The 17098-nt window shown below is 47.9% G+C and overlaps 1 protein-coding gene across 8 annotated transcripts in view; it reads left to right on the plus strand.

Moving 5' to 3' along the window:
- The window catches only part of Banp (BTG3 associated nuclear protein), a 76081-nt gene that overhangs the window by 47573 nt on the left and 11410 nt on the right, over positions 1-17098 (plus strand). For 4 of the 8 annotated variants that reach the window (XM_031341646.1, XM_031341651.1, XM_031341649.1 and 1 more), the window contains 3 exons: positions 4930-5060; positions 6285-6356; positions 6953-6991. In XM_031341646.1, coding sequence (XP_031197506.1) covers positions 4930-5060; positions 6285-6356; positions 6953-6991 — 242 coding nt within the window. The remainder of the gene's footprint in view (positions 1-4929; positions 5061-6284; positions 6357-6952; positions 6992-17098) is intronic. The other 4 variants (XM_031341648.1, XM_031341652.1, XM_031341650.1 and 1 more) reach the window with 1 other exon arrangement.

Raw genomic sequence — 17098 nt, forward strand, 5'->3', positions numbered from 1 at the left:
AGAAATCCACCTGCCTCTGCCTCCCAAGTGCTGGGATTAAAGGCATGTGCCACCACTGCCCGGCTACCCGGTGCTCTTTAGTCTTAGTTTGAGCTTGTAGACCCAGTCTTGTCCTTAAGATCACAGAGACATTCTCTGAGCCCTACCTCTTGGCCTGTCCCCTCCCTTCACTCTAGTGTAGGACTTGTTCTCAAGGTCTTGGGCTATCGTGGCTCTGGTACTTTGCCACTGAGCTATGCTTTCAATCCTAAAATTGCCTTTTAGACTCCTTTTCATAGGTTTCTTGGCAATAGAAATAGCTTCTGAAAGCTGAGTCCTGGGTTAGCTCAGGACCTGGGGCAGCAGTGGGCAGGGCCAGGCAAGGCTCCCTCTCAGTGCATGCTTTGTCCAGGGACTCTGTTTTAGAATCTACAAAGCTGGTCACTTGGAGCCCTCCTTGACCATCTTCCAGAAAGAGCTCTTCCTCCTTTGTTTTCGTGGTTATCAGATACTTAGCTGTAGCCATTGCCAAGGTTCTAAGGTGGCAGTGGTGTGGGCCACACACTTTGTTCCCTGTAGGCAGTGTTTCTGCAGGTAGCATGCAGAACTAGGGTTTGACTTATATCCTGGGAATCCACGGGAGCCTTTAGGCATGAGAGGAATGTGTCTGGTGAAGTTGTATCTGGCTGAGGGGGGTGTGGCTGTTGAATGGAGCAAACACGACTCGTGGCTAACTTAAGATGTGCTCTTGAGTGCTGCTAACCCGTGCAGGTTGTGATTTTCTCCTTCCTTACCTGAGCATCGGATCTTCATGGTGGCGGTCTGGCAGTGGTTCATCAGTTCTGTTTGTCTCACTGTGGCTCCCATGTCACTGTCCATGATCGCTGCATCCATGTGATTAAACAGTGGGAAGATTCTGCCTATATTAGGTTGAAACAGCCACACTGGAGTGAGCCTTCTTGTTGTGAAAGTGCTGTGCAGACAAATGGGTACCAAGTTAGATCCGCTGGATCTGGAGTTATGGGTGGTTGTGAACCACCACGTGGGTTCTGGAAATTGAACCCAGATCTTCTGAGAGGGCAGCCAGTGCTCTTAACTGCTAAGCCATCTATCTCTCCAACCCCATAAAGCCAGAACTTAATGACAACTTGAGAAGGTCTTCCTGGGCCACAGATTTCAGCATTGTAATGGGAAGACAACAAAATCCAGACACCTAATGTAGGAACATCCACAAGGTCTAGGATCCAATACAAAGAAAAAGGAAAATAACCAAAACATACAACAAACAAAACCTAAATCCAACCAACCCACCGACCCACCCTAGTAACTAAGGAGACCCAGTCTTTTTTTTTTTTTTGGAGACAGGGTTTCTCTTTGCAGCCCTGTCTGTCCTGCAACTCACTCTGTAGACTAGGCAGGCCTCGAACTCAGAAATCCTCCCAAGTGCTGGGATTAAAGGTGTGCGCCACCACCACCCGGCAGGAGACCCAGTCTTAACAGCCCATGCCACTACACCATTATCAAAGTTATATCCAAGGACTTAAAAGAGGAACAAAAATCTAGTAACAGGGAAGGAAATATATATTCAAAAGTTTGCCAAGCAGAGTTAGAGATGAAACATGAGGAAACGGTTGGCAGGTACTGGATTTCATGCAGGCTGGAGGTGGCTGTTTCATCACAAGGAATTAGTCAAATAAGAGCTTATTGGACAGGGCCTTGATGAGCCAGGTCTTACCCGAATCCGACATAGTGAGGAGGCATGGCCTGTGTCACTAGTGTTAAGACAAGCACAGGGTGGATGGAAAAAGCCAGAGTTCTATAGCTGTACACATGTGTAGAGCACCTGATCATATGCACAGACAGCTCAGAGCATTTACCTGCAGGCTCCACTGCTGCGTTCATACACGTGCTGAGTCCTGGCACCTGTGCAGCCGAACAGGGCACTGTCTACATTTTCTGACACGATCACCTTTCAGACCATATGACGGTCTGCCCCATGTCACAGGGTAGTATTTAGGAGCCACTGAGAAGGCTGTCTCAGAACAGCTTCTGTGGTGACAGTGGTATTTGAGTGTAGGATGAGACATTTAACTGTACAGGGTTTGACAGTGTTCACAAAGGATCTGAGGAATGGCAGTGTTGGTGAGTTGGACTGCTTTCAGAGGTGTAAGTGCCAAGGGATTGGCAGAGAAGAAGAAGCAGCTCTGCACACCATTCTTATCACAAACAACCATTAGACCATTCCCTCTACAGGTGGATTGTTTAGGGACACACGCCTCTGGGTCTGAAGGCGCTCAGGTTGTCAGGTGCGGATGTGTTACTGTGGAATCATGGTCAGTTCGTATTCTAATTGAGGTAGTATGGAGTGGCCTGCAGCTCTACATTTCTAGCCAGCACCCAACTAGCACCCACCTTGCTGGCCCACACCTGCCCTTCTATCAGTGGGGCTTCCTGGTCTCTGAGCCAGTGGCTGCTTTGCAGCTGGAGACTCAGTGGCTGTGCCTGTGGCTCCCTCTCCAGTCAGGCTCAGGCTTGTTTACTTATTAGCGTATGGGCACTTCTAGTTATTTGTGTTTCTTTCTATTGCTTGGCAGTAGCTTAGTGTGATGATATTTATATTTTGTGTTTTAATTTTCAGGATTTTTATTTTTATTTTACTTTTTTAATTTTTAAAAAGTAGTTAATTGTACTCTTTATTCCATTTACTGCTTTGTTTATAAACATTGCCAATTTCTCTAAGATGCTGTGAATGCTGGCCTCTTGTGTAGGTGGCCAGCCACCGTGCAGTCTAAGTGCCCAAATTCTGGGCAAGTCCCCAGGGGTGGCATTTTTGAGAAGCCCTGGCAGCTGTCAGCCCCACCAGGGTGACTGTTGGGGAATGGACAAACGGTGTAGTATGTGCACTGGACTGACCTAGGCATCATTCCCAGAAGACACTGAAGGCAGCTGGTACTTCTCTTCCTGACCTGCGGTCTCTATCCTCCTGGTAGCGGACACTGTTAGCATGAGAACTGTGCTGACCCACTGTGTGGGCTTGCATGGAGTAGAAGAACCGTTGGCTAGGAGGGTGCTGCTGAAGGGTTGAAGGGGCTCTGGAACATGAGGCATGATTATTGTAGTCCTCTTCCTGTGGCTTTGGGTGTGTAGTGTTTAGGACTAGCTCAGGGCTGCCTAGTAGTTCTAGTTTCCAGGACGTGACTGGTGAGGCAGGCAGGCACTTGCTTTCAGAAGAGGGCCAGGGCTTGGGGATGTCCTTGCCACACAGCAGCCATGGGTATTGTGAAAGTGCACTGCTTTGTCAACTGATGTGGAGAAATTCTGTGGTCTGTCCTAACATGCCACATTCTTGGCAGAGATCTGATTAAGCAGAGTGGTGACTATGCCAAGGGACTTTTGGGATCTTTATCATTGTTCTGTCTGCATCTGCTGTTGTCATAGCAGCGCAGTTCTGGTATTCAAGACTATTTGGTAATGGTAAAATGTAATTAAGCCAGAATTTTGTTAATTTGGAACTGGTATTGATTCCAGCTGGGTCGCCTTGTCACCTTAGAATTGTTAGCAGAGACAAGGAGCCACCACACAATACTACAAATGACTTTCCTTTTTTCCCTTACAAATATTTATGAGTTTCATCTTGTTTTCCATTTTGTTAATTTTGTGTTTCTTTTCACATGTATGCCCCTGTGCCTGTGTGTCAGGGATCATGGTAGTGAGGATGCATGCATGGGTGGAGCACAAGAACATTTTCAAGAGTAGGTTCTCTTCTTTTTTCCTTGTGCTTTCTGGGGATAAAACTCAGGTTGGCAGGCTTGGAGGCAAGTGTGTTTACCTATTCAGATCTCTCACTGGCCCTTATATGAGTTTTGTGTCAAGGCTAAGGTGGTGGTCTGAATGAGAATGGTCCCCTGCCCCAATTAGCTCATAGATTTGAATATTTGCTTCCTAGTTGGTCCTCTGTTTTGAGAAGGTCCTGCACAATAAGAATGGCATCTGTGCAGTGGCCAGTAATTTAGAATGGCAGAGGGGCCCGCTCTTCCATCTTCTACCTGTGTGTGTGTGTGTGAGAATCCACAGGTTTAATTGTCACGATGTTTTAAAATCCCACAGGCCCCCGAGGCACTGTGACGCTGCTGTGGAAGGACACAGAGCTTTTCTTGTAGTCAGCTTCACATCCTTTGTATTATTTCTTCCATACAAAGTGGTAATTACTTTCTTAGGGTTCAGGGCATTACACTGTTTTCCCAGCATGTTTATTCTGACCGATTATTACAACTCTCTACCACAGAATTGCATAATATACATTGAAAATTAAAAAAAATATATAAAGCCTAATTTTTTGTTTCAGAAAATTCTGCTTGTGATGTCATTACAGTTAGAAACTGAAGTGTGCTTTTTGTCAGAACATGTGTCTAGCATGCTAGAGGCCTTAGGCTCAAGCTCCAGTACTGGGGGAAGATCATTATAGTTATTACTACAATTAAAATTAATATATCATATATCAAACCAAATGCCCCTTACTTTGATTAAACATAGGAAATAAAATGTGTTGCAGATGCATCTTTGAGTTAAACTTGTCTTGGAGAAATGCCATATAGTGCAGCTCTCATGCAGGGTTGGTCCTAGCAGAGCCCTGCGGGTCATTTCTGTGAATAGACCTCAACCCCTGCAGTAGTTCAGCGGTTTGTCTAGGTGTTTGCAGGAGAAACACTTGGTTACAACAGTGTCATTGAATCTTAACAATGCTCGACTCTGTCACAAATCTCAGTTCCCCTGACTTGCAGTTGACAACTCTGCAGAGCAGAGATGTGTTCACCTGAATCTAGGAGCCAGGTGCCTTTCCTCTTCTGTAGAAATTGAGGTGGGGAAGACATGAGGGAGCCAAGATGACAGGTGTCATTCGTTCTGTGCGTGGGACCTGAAGAATCTAACACTTGTTCCTGTGTTCCACAGAGACCATGATGGGAACCCCTCCACCCACCAGTGAGCTACAACAGTCACAGCCACAGGCCCTACACTACGCATTGGCCAATGCACAGCAAGTCCAGATCCACCAGATTGGAGAGGATGGACAGGTGCAAGTAGTACGTACCTTTTTACTCCCATATCTGGGGAGTGTGGGAGGTGGCTGAGGAAAGGCCTTGGCTCCTGTGCAGTAGTTCTTCAGTGTGCACCGGGCTACTGTAGGCACCGCACAGTGAAGAGGCAGGCCGCAGTTTGGGTGCTGTGTTCTGAGTCATAGACAGCACAGAGGCTAAGCAGTCTTCTGCCAGCTCTGAGCAGACAGTAGGTGTGCACCTAAGACACTGCTGAAGAGCACGGACTCTGAGAGCAGCATGGGGCGCTGGTGCTTCTGCTTCAGTGGGCTGTGGGGCTGTTTTAAAGGAGACGGAGTGACTGGAAGTGGTGGCTGTCTTGGGCTTGTTGATTGTGTAACTGACTAGACTCCAGGTATTCATGTAGCTAGGGGCAGGCAGCTCTGTGAGAGAAAGCACTGGGATGGAGCGCTTTGGCACAGGTTTCTGTGAACAGTGAAGCCGAAGCAGCCTGACACCTGTAGTAGGCTGTTTGCTGGAATATCTGTTTGGGCCAAGATAGGATTTAAAAAGTAAAAAGATTTATTTTTATTTTTAGTAGTGTGTAGTTTGTGCTTGTGAATGCATGTGTTCACAAGTCCAAAAGAGGGCTTTAGATCCTCTAAAGCTGGAGTTATGTAGGGTATTGTGAGCTGCCCAACATGGGTGCTGGGAATTGAACTAAGGTCATCTGCAAGATCAAGTGTTCTCAACCTCAACCATCTTTCCTGCTCCAGATGGGATTTTGATAGGAGTTAGAGCCAGGGGTCTGTGCAGCCACATTTGTTAGTTGTTTCCATGAGTTGTTTTTTCTTTGATTGGCTATTTTCTTTATTTACATTTCAAATGTTTTCCCCTTTCCAGGTCTCCCCTTCGGAAACCCCCTATCCCATCCCCCCTCCTCTGGCCTCCGTGAGTTGTTTAAATGTGAGTTTAACACCTGCCCACTTCAGTGGGGTGCACACCTAACTCCTCCCATCTGCCATGCCTACCTGCACATTCTTCGTTGGTAAATCATGTCATGAGCATTTGCTTGTGAAGGCTGTGGCAGGAGCTCAGGCAGTGCACACTTCTCACCAGCTGCCTAGGGTGTGGCTCCTTGCTCTCCAGCAGTTTCTGAGGTGCACACTCTCCTGGGCCAAAAGCAGCCAGGCAGGAAGGAGGCAGAGGGTACTTGCTGTTTCCTTTGGTTTGTTTTCTTCTGATGCTTCTTGGTGTTTTCTCTTGCTGTGGATCCCACAGGGCCACCTCCATATTGCCCAGGTGCCTCAAGGGGAGCAGGTGCAGATCACACAGGACAGTGAGGTGAGTCAGGTGTCCTGTCAAGGTCACAGGGCTGTACAGTCATGCACTCAGTGTGCGGAACCAATGCCATTCTGGCAGAGCCTGGGAAGCTTTCTAGGAGAGGCTGCCTGGTGCAGGAGGGTGACTGGGATGCTTTTCTGGTGTCCTTTATGGTTGATGATGGTGTGAAATGAGATCTGTGTAGAGGCACTGCAGACTCAGAGGGATCCTTTGGTCCCAGCAGTGGGAGTAGCTACCTACCTATTATGATTCAAGCAGACAGTGCTCTGATAGTATATTCTTGTCATGGCAAGAGCTATCCCACAGCAGAGCTGTGCCCCATACTGGCTACTGTGCACATACCTTGTGAATCTACAGTTGTTTAAAAGAAAAAGAAAAAAAAAGGCATCCTTATTCGTGGATCAGAGTTGAGGGAGTAGGTTTAACGTTTTATGCTTTTAATATAAGAGAAAAAACTAGAGATTCAGCTTGTAATACATGTTTTGTTTTTGTGGGTCTTATTACTAAAAGGGGTTGAGTTTTTGTACTTAGTGGTTTCCTGGTTATTTCTGAATTGTGTAGGGAAGTTCTCACTGTTTCCTCTTTGCACTGTGCAGGGTAATCTGCAGATCCACCATGTGGGCCAGGATGGCCAGGTAAGTGCTCACCCTTCCCCACCCACTCTTTCTCATTGAGGCCTGCACACAGTCTGTACTTCTCAGCAGGACACTGCTGTCGGGGTGGGGGTGGGGGTGCCTCCAGCATGAGGGAGCTGGGCTGAGCTGTCCAGGGTGTGTGCAGGTAGGCTCTGTCCTGCACTTGGACTTCCTGGGCTCTCACATTGGTTTTGCACTGGAGAAGAAACTCCCCCTAGTTCATTATTTTCTGCAATGTTCCACGAAAATCTGATGGACAAGGTAGGCTTGGGTCTTGATTATTGATGTTAAACTTAAACATTCGGGAGAATAGGTCTCTATTGTATGTACCTGGAGGACTTGTGTGCTTACTAAAGTACCCAGGCTGTGGGTCCCCAGGAGGATGTGCCCAGGCTGTGGGTCCCCAGGAGGATGTGCTACTGGGGAGGGAGGGAGGCTGGTGCTGGCAGTAGAGGGTTGTTTGCACTATGTGGCCTTTAAGGAGTTTTTGTGAAGATTGGCTTTAGTCCTGGGTTATGAGTAGACAGGACAGGCTCCTGTTAGTGTAATGTAGCTCTCGTTGTGGAGACACACAGAGCTCACTCTCCATGCAGGAGGCTCTGCTCCTTGTTTTCCAAAACTAGTGCTCTCTGTGCTGGAAGACCCATGTGTCTTCCTCGTGCTGCCCACTTTGGAAAGAGTCAGAAGTAAAGAGGTCCCCAGTCATTTCTGCCAAGCTTGAGCAGTTAGGAACAAGTAGCAGAAGTCGGTTCTCTTGGAAAGTTCCTTGCTGTCAGCTGGGACAGCAGGGGCCAGGCCAGGCTTGAAGTTGGTTCCTCTCTCTGCCTCTGATGATGTAATTTGGGTTTGTTATGTTGGCCCATAGGAAGGCTGCACCTTTTTGTGGATGAGGAAGTAAAGCCCCACCCCTCCGTTCCCCACTGTTGCTGTTTCAAATAGGGTTCCACCTGGAATTGCAAATAAACACAGCAGGGCTTTTCCTTGGCTCTGGCCACCTAACATGAGGGCAGAGATCCCAAGTCTAATTCCAGGCATGGCAGCTCATGGCATGGCCACAGGCATCCAGTCAGGAACGGTGAGGCTGGGAAAGAGCCATTGCCTCAGCTTACAGGTTCTGCCCCTGCCTCCAGTGTCTCAGAAGCCTGTCACTGCTGCTGGCTCTGCTCCAAGCAGCCTCCCTACATGAAGCTGCCATGTTGCTCACACTGAAAAGTAACTTGTCCATCTCTAATTCTTCCTGCATGTCAACACCCACACATTCTTTCTGTCCCTGCTTCCCAGCGTCACTGTATCAAAGGGCACTCACTGCTGACCTCCTTCTCTCCCAGAGGCAGCTTGCCTCAGATGGCAATGTGCAGCATGTGTTCAAAAGGAGCTGCTTTCTGGCTGGACCATTAGCCAGTTGTCTTAGCTTCCTACTTGTGGAGATTCTGCCTTCATTTTCTCATCTGTCTGGTTCTCATGTCCGTTCAGTAACTTGACTCAGAATGGCTTCATTTATGGTGCAAAAGGCACAAATGCTCCATTTACCTTGATGTCCTCAGTGGAGCTAAAGAGCCTAGACCTGTGCTGGGGACAGTCAGCCCTGTCACCTTTCCTCTTCCTAGGCCCACAAGAGGATTGTGCCTGTTGATCTTGGATTTTTAGCTGAGCTGGTCTCAGGTCTTCCAGCATCCTCATGGGAATGTGGACTGTTTTCCTGAAGACTGATTCAGGCGCTAGCTGTAGGTGGGTGGGAAGGTGCTGGCTAGGACACTGTCCTCAGTTGTAAAAGCTTGGGAAGACATCTGTGTGGGAAGGTGGTGGGGCTTGCTGCATTAAGGCTGCAGCAGGGTGACAGGGACAGCTGTGTCCCCAGAGGGAGGCTATCTGTCACAGGAGGACTTGGGCACCAGAGATTCAGGGTTAATGAGGTTAGAGCCATCTGAACTTGGCCTGCCAGGTGTACAACTACTCCCAGTGTAGACAGCCACTGGGGACAAGTGTGGTCAGGAGGGACCAGTGGGGAATGGGAACATTTGTAGTTTTAGTGGCTGTTCTCAGTGAATGGTGTGGGAGTGGGTGGGCTGTGTGCTATCCACGTCTGCTCCTCTGTTTGCACTAGTCAGCTCTAGAGGGGCTCTGCTTGCTCTTGGCCATTCTAGCTCTAGAGGTCACTGCTGTCTGCCAGTTGTCTTCCCACTTCAGGTTTCCAGGCCTTTTCTGCATGGCCAGTACTCAATATCTCTGGACTCTGTACACAGCACTCAACACTCAGTATCTCTGGTCAGTAGAGGGAGGAGGCAGGAGGTTCCCTGGATAATGAAATCTTTAGCAGAATCTTTTTTTTTTTTGGCTTTTTGAGACAGGGTTTCTCTGTATAGCCCTGGCTATCCTGGAACTCACTCTGTAGACCAGGCTGGCCTCAGACTCAGAAATCCGCCTGCCTCTGCCTTCTAAGTACAGGGATTAAAGGTGTACGCCACCACTGCCCAGCTAGCAGAATCTTTTAGATTTTTTAATTTAAAGATTTTTAGCAGAATCTTTTAAAACATGACTTAGAGAGTCTTTGTCTGGGTTCTCAAAACTGTGCTTTATCTTGGTTTATAAGTGAAGGCTCTACATCAGAACTGATCTTGGACTCCTCTGAGTCTGTCCAAGCACTCTGAGTTCAACCTCAGGCTGCAGCAACAGTACATATAGTCTGTTGTCTCCCTTGTCTTCCGGCCAGTGTGTCTTCTTTATGTGACCTTCCATTAGAGTTGGATTTGATCTGCAGTCACTGGTTGTAGCTGTGGGAAAGTGAGGGATGAGGCTGAGCCTGGGCTTCCAGGTGTTCATTGCACTATGGCAATGTTTCTGATGGTTCTTGTTGAGAGTCAGCTCTGGGAGCTTGGCAGATTATTTAAGCTGATTGGAACTGGTGATGTCTTTCTTCTCAGGTGAAGCCATAGAACCACTGGAGGTGGGTGACACACTGCTGCTGCCCCTGTTCCTGTCTTCTAGCTGTGAGCATGGTCAGGGAGTGGTCTTAAGTAGGGTTGTTGTGGTCTGATGAAATTGTTTGGGTGAAGCTTGGATGGGAAGTCAAAGCAGGGTCAGAGAATCTAGAACCCCTTGCAAAGGGATCTGACAGGGCAGGGCTCCAGAATGGGGCGAGACTAGTGTGGGACGAGCGTGTTGATGCAGTACTAACTTCTTGTCAGGTCAGAGGGATTTCAGTCCTCACAGTCAGTATAGTAGAGTCTTTAGTTTGTGTGGGTCATCAGAAGACTCTGAAAATAAAAGTCCTTAAATGTTGAGAGCCATAGGATTGAAGGTTGCAGTGTGGAGGATGGAGTTTTCTTGGGTGCACTGAATATGCTAAACAGTGACCTTTTTGAGGTCATGGGGACTTCTTGAGACCAGTAAACTAGTAGCTACTTTGAGAAGGCCCCTGGGGGCTGGCCTTGATCTTGGATATTCACTTTGCCCACAGATCTGAGCTTTGATGTGAGCCATGCTGCCTCTTAAGCTTCTTCCCTGTGGGTTGTTGCATGGACAGCTGGTGCCCGAGCCAGCTGCTGCAGTAGTTAATGGTGGCGTGTCTGGAGAGGTGATGTGCTTTAGCCTCAGTGAGAGTGATTTCACGCATGACTCCAGGATCTTTCTCTTATAAACATGTGCAATCAGAATAGCTCCCCCAGGCAGCCTGGGCCTCACTATGGCTATAGTAGTGTTTCCTTTTCTGCCCCACCCCATTAACTCCTGAACACTAGTTATGATACATCCCATTTATTGTGAACCATGGTGTGAGAGATGCCTACTCTTGTCAGCTTACTTAGCCTGTTAGTCTGTGATAGTCCAGATTTTCACACAAGTGGTATTTGTGCCATAAATAACAATATATATTTCTCTACATTTTGATAGGTCAGAAGATAATTCTTCTTGAATTTTATTGGAAACCCATTTAAAAATTGCTGGGGCTGGAGAAATGACTCGGTAACCAAGAGCACTTGTTGCTTTGCAGAGAACTTGGGTTCAGAACCCAGGTTCCATGTCAGGTGGTTCACAGTTGCCTGCAAATATACCACCAGGGAATCTGACACCCACTTCTGGCCTCTGGACACCCGCACTCATTTGCATAGACCCATATACATATACACAGGCCTACACATAATGTTTTAAAAATCAAAAATGAACTCTATAAATATAAACCTTTGTGCTAGGCCTGGTGGCGTGGGCTTCTGTAACACAAGTAGACAAGAATATTCCAAGTGGTTCCAATCCTGGTGATCCTCAAAGTTGTAACTCTCTCTGAACTGCCTGCCTCTGGCTGAGCGAGCTTCAGGTATCTTGGACAGCCATCTCCACGGTCCTCTGTCCTCTGGAGTAGCCAAGTCCTGAGAGGATGAGGAGCAGATGGATGCCTCCAGAGGCTTGTTGTGGGAATTGGACCGACTTTTGCTAAGTGTGCCAAAGACAGGCCTGTTGTTCTGTTGTATACCTGGGCAGTGTTTCGAGCAGTGAGAGGCTTGCATGTTACTTTGCTGTCTTGTTTTGTCCCTGGTGACTTTCTTGATATTGTGTCCCACAGCTTATGATAGAAGAGTCTGTGAGAATCTGGACACAGTCTGTGGCTGGGAAGTATGTTGTATGTAGTTTTTTTAAAAAGAAAACTTTGAGGAATGCACAAACACATTTGCTGTTTCAGCCTGATCACGGGAGCCAGGGCACTTTGAAAGGGCTGTGTTAGTTGTTTAAGGTGAGGTGGACTCACAACACCCTGAAGCTAGCTCAGTTTGTTCTGCTGCTGCCCCAGTTTCCTGTTATATCCCTCAACCCATTCTCTTTAGGGACTCCAGACAGCCTAGGTGGGGCAGACCTTGAAATCTCAGGATCTGTTTTGATTGATTTTATCATTTTCCATTTTCCAATACTATAGTTTGTTTTTTCTAGACAGGGTTTCTCTGTCTTGGAATTTGCTCTGTAGACCAGGCTGGCCTCAAACTCAGAAATCTCCATGTGCTTGCCTTTCAAGGACTGGGATTAAACCTGAGTGCCACCCCACTCCCCTTCCCAACTTCCCTATCTCTCCAGTTCAGCTTCCAGCGCACTTTCAAATTGTTACCTATGATACTATCGATAGCACTGGGCACAGGTTCACCCCTTTCTTTTCAGAGAGTTTGGAGCCATCAGTACTGCTGCGGCATGCGTGCGTGTGCTAGTACTGCAGCCCAGCACTTACACATCCACCACATGCGCACTCCTTCTCTAATTCTGACTTAGAACATGTTGATCATCTCTTCCTGCCAAAAAACCCTTTTTGATACCATTGTGGTATCCCACCCCACCCCCATGATAGTCCTCACCATCAACAGTGGTTATATGGGCATACTTTCACACCACCCTACAGCTGAGATTCCACAAGCCAGGGCCTGTCTGTATATATTAATTCTATATTTATTTTCTAAGATATTGGGTACTAAACTCTTGCCTTTGTTAGGAAAGTGCTATACCACCGAGTTATAGATTTTGAGGTGTATAACTGTCCCTTTCTGATTTTTGGTTTTGGTTTGGTTTTCTGAGACAGGACTTCACTATGTAATTCTGGCTGGCCTGAGACTCAGAAATCCACCTGCTTCTGCCTCTCAAGTGCTGGGATTTAAGGCGTGTGCCACTATGCTCAGCTTTGTTTTGTGTTTTTCATTTTGAGATAGGCTCTCACTAAGCTTTATAGGCTGCCCATGAATTTATTCTCTAGCCCAGGCCTTGATTTAAGATGTAGTCCAGGAAGGCCTTGAGCCCAGGGCCCTCCTTACCCAGCTTTCTCAGTAGTTGGGGTTATAGGCCTGCACCAACAGGTCTGGTTGTCCATGGATTTCACGTTGAAAATGTAGGGTCATAATGATGTGCCTGATAATAAATAGCATTGGGCCAAGGAGAGGAAAGGGCAGCAGCAAAGGAGTGCACACTGAAGTGTCTCAAGGCCAGGGCCAGAGCATTGGCTGGGGGCTGCCATGGTCTTGAGTACCACATGGTGAATTGGAGCAGGTCAGCTCTCACTGATTCTTGAAACAATGTCTCCTTTGGGGGTGCTTCAGAGGCTCCTAACCTGAGCTCTCAACGAGTCTCCCTGAGAGAGTTGGGGAGTATGTTGTCTAGAGATGAGCCATTGGCAGATGCCCTAGTCCTGAGGCTGTGCTCTTCCCTAAGAAATGCTGAAGGAAAAGAAACTCAGTGTGAATAGTTGAGCTGTTCTTTGGGGTTGGTGACACTGTAGCTTGGTGCCTTGACCAGCTGTGCCATTGCTCTCCTTAATCTTTTCTAATGATCCTGTCATGGGTGTGGTGAATCCAACATGGAAGGGCACCAGGCTGGGACACTGCCTGTAAGGCCTCCTCTGTTCACTTGGTTTTATTGGCTCTATAAGCTTGGGCTAATGAGTCAGTGTCCCAGACTGTGTTTCCTCACAGGCAGAGTGCAGCTCAGAGTAACAAACAAGGTAACATCTGTGCCGAGAACCCGGAGCCCTGGCTGGTACTAACCTCAGGTAGCCCTGGGTGCTATTGGACTGGGAACCTGAGCTTCCTGAAGCTTCTCATGCAACCCCATTCTAGTGTCCTCTGCTGTCCCAGACACCCTGATTCTTTGTGTTCTGGTTAGGCTGAATGGCAGGGTCGTAAGATGCTCTGACATCTAAGATGCTTACAGCGACTAGGATCTTAGCCTTTAGCGTCCCCAGCAGCAGGGTGCTCTTCCTGTCTGTTTTCATGCAGCTTCCTCCTGCTCCAGGACCCCTTACTCACTGCAGGTGCCTGTTCCTCTCGCCCACTCTTGCCACCTTCATCTGCCAGCCTTAGACAGGAGGGAGAAGTGGATATGGCTTCCTCGGTGGGTGATGCTATAGCTTGAACTCTATCTCTGGAATGGGTCATTTTTCTAAAGGGGAGCCACAGTGAGGAAGGGATCTTTCCTTGTACTGGGGCTTTTTTCCAGTGCCCAGTGTTGCCATGGAAACAAGGACAGCTGTGCACAGGCTCTCCTTTTGCCCTCAGTCCACTCTTAAAAGTGGTTTTTGTTTGTTTGTTTGCTTTTTAGCTTGCAGAATTTCTCTACTTCCAAAACAATCCATGTGCTAGTGTTTTGGACTCTTGGTCTTAGTTAAGTAAAAGTGGCCTCTTGCTTATGACAAGTCACAAGACTTGCCATAAAGAACAACTGTCATGTCATGCTAAGGAAGCTGTTTGTTTTCCCAGTGACTCTGACATCAGCCACTGTGCTTCAGTGGGGACTGGTTGCTGTTTCCCACTTCAAGCCCAGGGGCCTCTACGATTGGGGGGAGAGTCTGGGATGTTTCCTGGGGAGTTCCCATCACACTTTACTCTCTGAGTTCTGGGGTCAGAGCTAAGCTGTCAGGGCTGAGTGCTGTACTCCTTGCTAGCAGAGTCTGGGGGCCCGGAACTCTGAGAAATGCCTGGACTTCAGGAGGCTTAGGTGGAAGATGGTGGGCCTGGCAGCACTCAGCTACAAGTGTGCCATGCTCTAATGTACGTGGGAGGGCTTTTTTCTTTATGGATGGATATGTGATGCTTTTCCTCCATGCCTCTTCAGGCTATCAGATAGGTCTGTTCTGCCCAGTTCAGAGTGGAATATGGCTTTTAAAGTCACTGTTTTGTGTATTTTTTTGCATTCTGGAAACTTCTTTACATTAAGATGCTACAGACTCCTACTGACACCCAGCAGGGATCCAGCATTTATCTTTGCCACCCCTGTTAGGAAGGGACCCTAGAGAATGAGGAGAATGTGGAGAGGACCCAGGGAAACAGTTAGAGGAGACCATTGGTAGCTCCTTTGAAGGGCATTGAGCTGTCACAAAGCAGCTGCAGGAGAGGACAGAAGCCTGCAGAGAGAGGCCTCAGGGTATTCTGAGAAGTTCTTATCAGTCTGTGGTCCAGTTGGTAGCCTCAAGTGAAAGGCTAGTGTTCTGGGATTTGGACCCCCAAGCCCCTGGTTCCTACTTGGATCTTAGAATGAAATAAACATCTCAACCAGCATCCTGAAGGCCAGAGATGTTCACAGGAGGTGAGGCCACCTGTGCAGAGCATGCAGAGGAGTCCAGACACTTGTAGAGGCTGCAGAGGGGGCCTATCCTTCTCTATTGAGGCATTCACTAGAAGCCAGGTCGCCTGTACAGAAGTGTGCAGAGGAGGCTATGTTGCCTTCCTTATTTCTTGAGGCTCTGGAAGGGCTTTCTGCTTATTGTACTAGGTCCTTGGTATTCCTTGGCTTATGGTCACTTCTTCCTAGATAGCTTCTTTTGTTTCACGGCTTTCTAGAATTGTGCCCCATGTTTAGATGTCTCTATTTTTAGAAAGATACTTGTCCTTAGATTAGGGCCTGTCCTTAACCTTTAGGTGCCCTATTTCTAAGTGAGGTCATACTAAGACATGGAGGTTCATCAAACTTGAAGAGATACAGTCCAACCCACAGGACCAGGACCACCCCTACACCCACTCCACATCACCATTGGTATTATGTTGGGCTTCTTATACCTTAAGGTCCCTGCTGCCCACTCCCAGTTTAGTGGCAAAGCCCACCTATGTTGGAAGCCCTCTTTCTTGTTATGAACAACTCTATATTGCAGGTGTGGCTAGGCTTCAGCTTGGGAGCTTCTCTCAGGCAGCCTGCATGTGGCTGCTGCACCACATGTTGTTCCATAGCCCAGGTCCTCTCCTGGCTCAGTGTGCAAGACCACCTCTTCCTGGGGCTCTGCAACCAGGGGCTGTCTGTTGAATGGTTGCCTATCCCTTCCATCCCCAAGGTCATGAAAACCTGAGTCTGAATCCTCAGTGCCATGTAAATGCTGGGCATAGCCATGTTTGCTAGGAGCCCCAGTGTTGGAGGCAGGCACAGGTAGATCCAGGGAGGAAAGCATGGGGCTTTATATCTAATGAGAAGCCCTATCTCGGTGGAGTGAGACAGAAAGCAATGGAGGAAGATATCTGATGTTTCCCTCTGGCCTCTACATGTGTGTGCCATAACCCCTTTCCCGTGCATACACATGCATATAGTAGTGCATAACACATACACACATACCTTAGAGGGCTTAAAGATGACTGAGCTGAGCAAGAGTGAGAGTACCCACTCTTAAGAGGCCACAGTGGACAGCTGCTTGTCCACCTCTGGAGACCAGGCAGGGCTACAGAGCAAGACTGAGCTAGCTTTACGTCAGCTTGACACAGCTAGAGTCATTAGAGAGGAGGGAACCTTAACTAGGAAAATGCCTGTAAGATCTGGCCTGTAGGAAAGCCTATAGGGCATTTTCTTAATTAGTGGTTGATGTGGGAGGGCCCAGCACTTTGTGGGGGCTGCTGCACTTGGGCTGGTACTCTTGGGTTCTATAAGAAAGCAGGCTGAGCAAGCCAGAGGAAGCAAGCCAGTATGCAGCACCTTCCATGGCCTCTGCATCAGCTCCTACCTTGAGGTTCCTGCCCTGCTTGAGTTCCTGTCCTGACTTTCTTCACTGGTATACATTGTGGCAGTGTGAGCCAGGTAAACCCTCTCTTTCCCAACTTATTTTTGGTTGTGGTGTTTTATCTCAGCAATAGTCACCCTAACTAGGACAGAGTCCCAAAAAATTAGTAGCTGGGGATATGGCTCACTTGGTAAAGTGCTTGCCACACAAGCATGAGGACCTGGATTCCAATCCCAACACCCACATAAAAAAGCCTGGTGTGACTGTGTACATCTGTAATTCCAGCCCTGAAGAGGTGGGTATAAGAGATTTTCTAGAGTCTACAGGACAGCTGGGCCTGCCAGATTAGCAATTTCCATTTTCAGTGAGAGACCTCATCTCAACATAGAATGTAGAGAGCAATTTACATTGATCTTTGGCTGGTACACACACATGTTCACACACACACACACACATACACATACACACACACGCATACACACGCATACACACATACACAAACACATGGGTGTAGGGAGGGACAGCAAGGCACATTCAATTACCCTTTTGCCATAGGAATGTGTGTATATGTGAAAAGTTTGTGGATAGTCTCTGGGCAGGTCAGTGGTTGGAGATATTACTGGAGAGCTGCCTTTCTGGCACCGCACTGCTCTTTCTGGAGAAAACTACCA

This window comes from Mastomys coucha, unplaced genomic scaffold (assembly GCF_008632895.1).
Source record: "Mastomys coucha isolate ucsf_1 unplaced genomic scaffold, UCSF_Mcou_1 pScaffold22, whole genome shotgun sequence".
Lineage (NCBI taxonomy): Eukaryota > Metazoa > Chordata > Mammalia > Rodentia > Muridae > Mastomys > Mastomys coucha.